Genomic DNA, 9,784 nt, shown 5'->3' on the forward strand with positions numbered 1-9,784 from the left:
CTAACAAAAAAACCCATAATTGTGAAAACGCCCATTAATTCGGATTTAAATAGTGAAAACAAAAATTAAAAAATAGAAAATCGAAACAAAATACCGAATGCTCACCCTATCTGGGACGTGGGTTGTACAAGTTTAATTATAGTAGTCATAAAAAATGCCAGAGGAGATCACAAGCTAGGAAATCAAATCCTCATCAACAACGTGAAAGTGAAAGTTTACGTAATCAACCAACAAATGTGGCATAACTTTTCTCGTAAGCAGAAGGCAGATAATATAATTGAAATATAATTTAGGATCGCCATAGATCCACAAGACTAATAATGTGTTACCATTTCACAACATAAATTGAAAATACAGAATTTTTCTAACTCAGTACACAACATCACCTTTAAGTTACACTTACCGTCTTCTCTTTTGCGACTTTGGAGGTTTGAGAACACTCCAGTCAAGTCTCTGTGGCATTTTGGATCTCTGGCTACTACTAGGTGACGAGGCTGGATCGTCCAGGACTCTCTTATGTGATTTGTTTGAATACTGCCTCTCAGAGGATGTATTGTCTTGTTTCCATTTGATATCTTCGTTAGGGTCGTCATAAGTGTCGTCCACATCAGAGTTCTCCAATCCATATTGTGATGTACCATTTTCTCTGTGGCAATGAGTAGTAACAATTGGTATAAAAAAAATTGAACTCCAACTCGACTCGAAAAACAAGTGAAATGCTTAAACAAGATAGTCAATGTATGTAGGACTCGCAAATTATTGAAATGCACCCAAACTAATATACTCCCTATTTCATTACAATGTTTGAGTCGGCATGGAGTTCAGGAAGAAAGGAAGACTTGAAATTTGTGGTTTTTAAACAAAAGCCATAGAGATTTTTGTGGCTAAAGAGAAATGTTCAAAGATGAGTTTTTCAAAATATAGGAATGTGTCTTCTTTTTGGGACGGACTGGAAAACTAAAATGTTGTCACATAAAATGGAACAGAGGGAGTAAAATATATAGCAATGCAACCATTGGGACAAAAGACGCCATCGTACTTTACATCTCTTAAGACTATTTTGGCCATTTGATTTATAAATTGTGTTTTACGTAATCAAATTTCTTTATGCAACCTTTCATACTTCACTGTAGAGATATTATACAATATTTCACCAATTATCATCTCTATATAAGCAAAGGCATCAGTAACAAGGACTTTCAACGATAAACTAAGAGGAAGTAAAGCTTTTGCATACGAATAAATCAGATGTGAAACAATAAAGCCAAGATGATGTATCCTAGGAGTAATGGCCAATAAGCTTAGACCTTAGTGCATAACAATAAGCACAAAAATAGGAAAGGATACAATGAAAATTTCAAACTGACCTTTTAGTAATCCATTCACTCGTCTCCGAAGAACAAGCAGGGGAAGCAGAACCTTCGGAGCGTGGTTTTGAAGCTTCTTCACTCAATTTCTACCAAGACAAATTTTTCATGAGACATGGTTACAAACCACTGGAGAAAAGAAACTGAACAGTCTTCAGAAAGTACTTTACATCATGCAAATCATATACTCACATCAATAGAAGGATTAAAACCTTGAAAAGACATCCGACCTTTTATAGCCCCAGGATGGGGATCCCCTTCCATAATGATAACACTGAATGTGAAAAGGAAATAAAGAAAACTCTGAGGAAAAAGTATTTGTTTAAAACAGCAGCAAATATGGAATTAATATAATAATTCGTCCTTCCGAATAACTCCACCCCATCCCTCGTCATTCACTCCCCCCAAAACCTATAACTGACATGATGAACTAATTATTGTAGCGGACACAGTAGTCGATATTTGATTCGAACCACAACACACTATCACAGTGTGAGAAATAGATTCCATTAAGCTTCAGATTTGTAAGAAAAAGATTATTATAAAATAAATTCCCCAAATTATTTCCTCTGTCTCAATTTAAGTGTCTTAAATTGATTGGGCACGAGTTTAAGAAACAAAGAGAGACTTGTGAATCTTATGGTCTTAAATTAAAGATGTGTATAATCCTTTAAATTGTGTGGTCTTAAGCTTGTCGAGTCGAATGTTGGAATTAGAAAACTTAATGAATATAAAATGAGATACTCTTTTTGGGATAACCAAAAAGGGACGTAAAACAATAAATTGGGACAGAAGCGGAGGGAGTACTTTTTGCATTAGGCTCACAAAGCTGACTAAAATTTACGTTAATAACATCCAATATACCCTTGTAAAATATCTAAATGCTAGTGGGAAAAAAATAAGCTTAGTCTAAGATAGCATTAGAGAGGCCCACTCAAAAATCACTTGCTAGAGATTGCAAGCATACTCCGAATAGGGTTGAGCGTGGATGTAATTCAGCTAGAATAAAGTGAGATTTTATTAGTTCTAAATGCTGACAACCATTTACAGGAAAAAGTTATACAAAGTCAGCTTTTCTCTACATATCAAAAATCGTATCTGAGAAACCTAAACATAATAGATCTTCCATTCTAGTACTATTCGAGTACTGCAAAGAAAGAACACATTTTTCGTGATATAATTTACTAAGTTACTCCTTTATGTACCCTTAAAAAGATAGTGCTCTGGCACAGCCTATATCCGGGAAGCTTACTTGATACTAGCTAGAAGGAGAGATCTGGTTTCAGTGGTATTATACTTGATCCAGCGCTAAAAGAAGACTCAGTCCAAGAAAAAAGTAAGTTGTAATCCTACTCTAACATTGGTCTCAAAATAGAAATGCAAATAACAAGTAGTGTACGCTCTTTTTTCACGCCACAATGTTAGTCATAGTAACTCAAGCCTTCCACCCCAATGTGTTGAAGATGCCATTTCACTAGTTAATTCATTCCATGGCATTTAATCAATCACAGCGCTTGAGCTCAATAGTTGATGTATTTAGGTCAGACCCAGAATATGTAGGAAAGAAGTGTGTTGCCATATAAAAAAGTGAGAAAGATGAAGATACAAAAAAGAACTCTAAAACAAAATGCATAAAGAGGCAACGGTTCCATTTTAAGGGGCTAGTTAACGCGCGAATTATAACATCAGTTTGGTACATTCTATCTTGACCAGCCTTCTCTTTTCAGTATATATTGTTCATTATCGTATCAAATTCCTCATATCTTAAAGCCAGCAATATGGTTATACTAAGACAATTCTCAACACAGAATGATTCCTCATTAAAAGATTTCCAAAGGTAATAATGCCTTTTAAACGAGCTTGCTAGTTGAAGTGAGAATGATAACATCAGCTCAGTACATTCTTTTTCTTGGCCAGCCTTCTTTCCTCTCTCAATATTCTTTATTATCGTATCAAATTCATCATATCTCAAAACTAGCATTATGGTAACACTACGACAATTTTCAATAGAGAACGATTCGTCATTAAAAGATTCCAAAAGGTAAATAATGCCTTTTAGAAGTACAATTGTGGTCATGCTTCTATAGTTCAATAGTAATCCAACTAAAGTTACAACTCAAATTACAGCACTTGTAATATCCTAGGGACAAATCTCATCAATTAAACAAAGATCGAAAATTTAAAGAGAAAAATTACCATCTTTTGGGAGCACTAGAGGAGGAGAAGTTTCCATCAGGTATCACTTCTTCTTCCTTCTTGGGCTTTTCCTCTCTGAGAGAAGCCCTTTGCATAAACTGCAATCACAAAACATCAAAATAATTTAGACAACACAACAACAATTAGGCCTCGATCACATACACTATTTGATGTCAGCTATAGGACTGTCTTATACACATTCTGCCCTACTCAATGAATTCATCAAAGCTACATCTTTTTTTTGAAATAGCTGCTCCCCAGCAGATATATTATATATGTATGTATAAGCACATAATTACATGTATACAATTAGCAAAAAAAAACGAAAATTTACTGAAGGCTAAAATAACAAGTTGAGAAAACTATGTAAGAATCAAAAACCTACAAAACCCAGTTCAGAATTTCTTCTTTATTCAATTTCACCGATACTAAAGGCACCAAATTGAACTTTTTTTTTCTTTTTACCTTCAAGTTCCTCAAGGTACCGGATAGTTCACGTTTGGCCATTCTGATTTACAGAACAACTTCTTATGGCACACCGAAACTGAAAATTGCTTTTCCCCACTTGCTATTCTTGAATTTTCCGGCAAGGTGACGGCGCCGGCGCTAGCCTCGAGCTAACTCCAAAGGGCTAAAAAAAGTTTACTGAACCGAAGAGGTTCTTCTCGAGTTCAAAATAACAAATTTTCCTCGAACTCAAATGGGCCTGCTCATGTTCAATGATGGCCCAATGGTAAGACTAACTTTGGATAATTTGCACAAATAGCCTATTGAAACTATTTAATATTTAGCAACAATAAAGTTGATAATGATGAATTGTCTTAATATTATGGATAGATCCGTCAAAATGTACTTAGCCCATGGGATCGGCCCAACTCAACCCCTTATTGGGGTAAGGGTGGGATAGTATTTTTTAAAGCCTATTTGAAACTAGGGCTTATAAGTCCAACACAAATAAGTCATTGGCCGGCTTGATGAGGGTCGGGTCATTGGTCTGCACATGATCCAAAATTATTTAATAATCTCACTACTGTATGAGTTTATCACGTAAATGTAAATTATGTTGTAAAATTACGGATACCGAATTTTGATATTTTCAAATTCATGTATTTCGAACATATGTACTCAAAATTTGGTTAATTAATTCTAAATACACTCTATCCAAGTGATTTGCATGTAGCTATGATACATAGACAAATCCTGCACCCTCGCCTCCCTCTCATCTCATTCGTGTATCAAAGATGTATTCACAAAAATACATGTATCTCGTGTATCTAGTATTCTAACTTATCACACTAGATTTTTACTATTGTTATTGAAACAAACACTATTATTTTCACATCGAAAAAGGGCCCAAAAAAAATCGTAAACTACAAGAAAATGTCTAAAAATACCCTTCATCCATTTTTTGGTCTAAAAATACCCTCCTATTCATCTTTTTGTCTAAAATTACCCTCCATCCACCTTTTTGTTCACTTATACCCTTGCAACTAACAACCCTCTTTTTTTTTTAAATAGTTATTATGTGTCATTTTCTAATTGAATGAAATAAAAATTCACCTCTATGAAACTTTTTCCATAATTTATCCATATCAAAAGAATATTTCCTTTCAAGATCCAAAAAATATATATAATTTTAAAATCTAGTAATTTCTTTTTTTTTTCCAAAAAAAATAAATTATTTTAAAAAATATTAGTCAATTTCAGGATTTATATTAATATATTATGTCCCAGTGGGGTGGGTTTAGTTAAAATGGGTGGGTAATGGGTGGGTTTAAAATTGTTTTAAATAATTAAATTACAACCAATGGTTGAGTGCCACGTAATTAAAAATTATTATTTAATTATTTTTAATTTTGGTTCGTTAATGAAGGGGTAAATTTGGACCTAAAGGTGGATGTGAAGGGTATTTGAGGGCCAATAGGTGGATGAAGGGTAATTGTGTACCATTTTTAATACTTCGAGGGTATTTTAAGCCCTTTTCCGAAAAATATATTTTTTGGATCTTAAAAATACATATTGTTTTGATTTGGATAAATTATGAAAAAAATTTATAAAGGTGGATTTTTATTTCATCCAATAAGAAAATGACACATAATAAATATTTTTTAAAAAAAGAGAGAGTTGTTAGTTGCAAGGACAATTTGAGACCAAAAAGATGAGCATGAGGGTAGTTTTAGACCAAAAGATGAATGAAGGGTATTTTTAGACGTTTTCTTGTAGTTCATGGGTATTTTTAATCCTTTCCCCTAGTCATATTTGATTTGAAAGTTTCTTCTCTTTCTTTTTGATATTATACAATTTAAGTTTGAAAAGAAAAAAGATGGGCTAGTCCATCCCAGCCTTCGACCCTTCTAGGGTTGGGTATGATTGAACATTTTCAGGTCCTTCCAAATGACGGGCATGTCTGCCTTAACCCATCAAATTTCTTGGCCCGCGAGGTTCGAAGTGGTGCTACCCTTTTTAACAACTCTAATTATGGAGTTGCATCCGAAGAAGAATATTATAAAATACTGAATGCTGAAGTTTCAAACTTTTCTTTCTAGGTGTGTCTCCATATAATTTAGAACTTGAAAACTCTAAGAGTAAAAAATTCAGGACAAAGATGATTTACATGGTAAGCAAAGCGTAAAAAGAGTATTGTCAAGACAACTAGATGTAAAGGTGAAAATTTTGTCAATTCATTTTCTTGTTTCTTTGCCTTCAATCGATTGATGGAATTCTTTTGAAAAAGCAAGAAGAGTTAGAAAAAAATTATCGTGATTTTCTCCAAGGCACGTTCAAAACTTCGTTTGAGTTTTGCTACGACAAACTTGTGATAATTTTCAAAATAATCACTTTAAGCGGAGTGTGAAAAATAATAAAGTTTTTATTTTTAAAACTACAAGTTATCTTTAAAGATAGGTCTTGAAGTTCTAGGTAACACTTAGACAGCAAAAGGATAAAGTTATCAACATTGTTTTTGTAGATGTATCTAAAACAATATCTAGAATCATCCTTACGCAAGTATAATAGAGTGATCTTAATCATTTGTAACTAGACCAAATAAATCCAATTCAAATAATTCAATGAGTCTTTTTTTTTTTGTTTGGATAATAAGATTATATATATTATAATTAGAGAATTACAAGACTTTGAGACCTATTGGTCTCTATATTGTTTTGAATCCTATTGGATTCCACGTACTTTTCATAATTAGCTATTACGGCTAGATCACCAAAATATGCTAACTTATTACAAGTTGTTCTTAAAACTAGTCTAGTAGATATAACTCCCTGCTGATCATTCTTTACTATTTCCATAGTATGCTCTGGATGGTTAGATAATATAGTAGATTGTTCGAACGGTGTTAGCTTGAAACCTAGTCTCGACAAAAAGCCTGCTACCTTGTTTGCTTGTCTGAAACTATGCCGGACCATCGAATTCCTCAACCTCTTCATAAGCAACATGCAAAGATTAATACTTGTTGAATAAGTACTTTGAGATGCTGTAATGAGTCTTCTTTTAGAACCAAGTTATCCAATCCAACATCTTCCTTCTTCTTTAGTTAAATTTCCTAATCCTAGTTAATAATTTTAAACTAGTAAAAAAAATTTAATTATACTTTTTTTCTGCTATTTTTTTTTTACAATAATTATCGCAATCAATGATTCTGATTCACAAGAACAATTTGAGTCAATGATAATTAAGGAGTGCCGTATGCAAAAAAAAAAAAAAATCGTAAGAGGTGTCATGATTTAAAATAAAAATAAATTAATGCAACATAAAAAGAAAACATTATATAAATAAAGGAACTTATGTATATTACTCAATTCTCCTCGATTAAATTTCATTTGTTTGAAATATATTCAAATTAACCTCATTAAAATTTACACTAAACACTTTGTTTATATAAGGCACCAATTGATCAATAAAAAAATCGTCATTTATTTGATTTCACATATCAATCAATCAATATTTTTTTGTCAAATGAGAAATAGACATAGCATCCAACTACATAACTAAAAAAGCTATAATACCAACCAATTTGTTACTTCATTAGGACTAATAAGGTCATACTTAGCCCCCTTTAATTGTTATTATTCTTGATGAGAAATGTTTAATTTATTATTAATATAATGTCTTAGACATGTCTATACGTAGTGCATAATGATATAATTTTTTTTAAAAAAAAAATCCTAAAAAAGCAACAACATCCTTCTTTTAAGTAGTCTCATATTATCTTATTGCAATATTTATAGTATGGTACTTGAGAAATTTTTTACTTAAAAATCAAAGTAAAAGAAATAGTATTTTACTATGTCAACAAATTAAAGATCTATAATTGTATTTCCACTAAATCCTTTGATGAGTCTATCTATATATCATAGGGATAGATGTGCTTTAGCTTTCATAAAATGATTCCAATTAGACATTAGGTAGAAAAGATAATTCTCTTCAAATCAAAGAATTAATAATCCATGAAAATGGTCACTTTCTGACTCACAACTAACTTTACACGTATAAAGTATACGTTTTGGACCATTACTGGCCTTAATTCTAAATAATGATCATAATTAGGAAAAATTAGCATCAATTAAGCTTATATTAGTGCCACTTGCTCTTTGAGTTTGATGCCTCTTTGACCATATATATTAGCTTATAGGTGGCTATGGAATTTTTTCTTCATGATAATATCATAAGTTATTGCAATTGGAAGGGTATTAGATTTTATTCCAATACATACTTTGTGACTTGTGAGACTGAAAGTTATTTATAATAAGTCCTCGATTTGAAACATCACATAACTATTTATTGGCTAATAACAACTTTATTTTAGTATAACGATGTCTTATTGACATAATACATAAATGTCCCTTTTAATTTGGTCTCAATTGATATATGTGTCCTTTAATTTGTGTGTGCAAAAGTAGAGACTTTAATTTGGATAAAATTGAACAAAATAGACATATGTGTCCTGCATGCCAATTTGTGTCCTACGTGGAGTTCAATGTGTATTATGTCACGTTGAACACATGTTTTTATACTTATTTAATTTTATACAAACTTAGTGCCTATTTATGCATATCCAAAACTTAAAGGCATAACTAGCAACCGTGTTTTAAAAGGCACAGACGTGAGGCGAGATGTTTTATACAGTAAGGGCGAGGTGTAAGCTCAGAAACACGGGCGTAAGTCCTACGAATTTATGGTGCGTAGTCTCATGTATATTCAATTTTATAGTTTTATTACTAATTAAATAAGCAAAAGTAAACCTTTCAATGATTTATAAATAAATTATTATAAATAACCTATAATACTATAGAAATTATATTATGATTTTATTGACATAAGTATTATAATCAATAATGAAGAAAAAAAGTATTATAATTGTTTTTTAGAAATATTATTACACCAATAATAAAAAAATATCGTTTAAAGGAAAAAGGATTAAAAAAAATTAAAAATCATCGGACCTACGTTTTTATTATATTTTCTATGCTCGAAGCTTACACATTAAAATTTTGAACAATTACGTCTAATGGATCTACGTCTTTAATTTACGCCCCGAGCGTTTTTTCTACCCCAAAATTCGCCCTGAAATTTGTCCCAAAAACATTTTTGAAAACACTGATAGTAACTAAATCTAAATTAAAAAACATATTTATATATAATGTCTCACATCTTTGTCTTTGTGTATTATATATATAAACGTTGGACGCTTTTAATATAAGAGGAACTCTTAATTAAGGTAATAACAATTTTTATTATCATAATATAAATTGTTGAACCCTTTTAATATAAGAGAAACTTTTATTAGTAAAGTAATAAAAGAGGTTCAGACATTTCTTTAAGTTGCAAATTCGAATCTTAAACGAGATATTTTTTATATTTTCTTGTTAGGAATCTTCTTATTAGATTTCTAATTTTTGTTACTATATATCGCTTTATATTTACAATTTTATTTATATCTCATTATAATAATAATAATAATATATTTAATATGATATCAAGTAAAACTTAAAAAGAATGAGACGTACGAAAATAAAATTTAAAAATTATTTTAATAAACCCTTAAGCTCGAGAAAAAAAAACATCAATCACTTCTTATTTTAAAAAACCACAGTACCTATATGGCCAAACATATTTTATTTTTCATAATTTCTTTAGATGAAACAATTACACGTGATTGTGGCCATTGATATTGTGATTTAGGATCCACACGAAATGATTAATATCAT

The 9,784-nt window shown here is 31.2% G+C and overlaps 1 protein-coding gene across 1 annotated transcript; it reads right to left on the bottom strand.

The window, feature by feature from the left end:
- Positions 1-246: 246 nt before the first annotated feature.
- On the bottom strand, positions 247-4,255 carry LOC101255403 (uncharacterized). The gene is made up of 5 exons (XM_004240318.5): positions 4,029-4,255; positions 3,564-3,661; positions 1,560-1,641; positions 1,368-1,456; positions 247-646 (listed from the first exon to the last, which is right to left on the bottom strand). Exons 1-5 carry the CDS (start codon positions 4,068-4,070, stop codon positions 400-402), a joined length of 558 nt encoding a protein of 185 aa, XP_004240366.1. The 5' UTR covers positions 4,071-4,255; the 3' UTR covers positions 247-399.
- Between the last annotated feature and the right edge of the window lie 5,529 nt (positions 4,256-9,784).

The sequence above is a fragment of the Solanum lycopersicum genome, chromosome 6 (assembly GCF_036512215.1).
Source record: "Solanum lycopersicum chromosome 6, SLM_r2.1".
NCBI lineage: Eukaryota > Viridiplantae > Streptophyta > Magnoliopsida > Solanales > Solanaceae > Solanum > Solanum lycopersicum.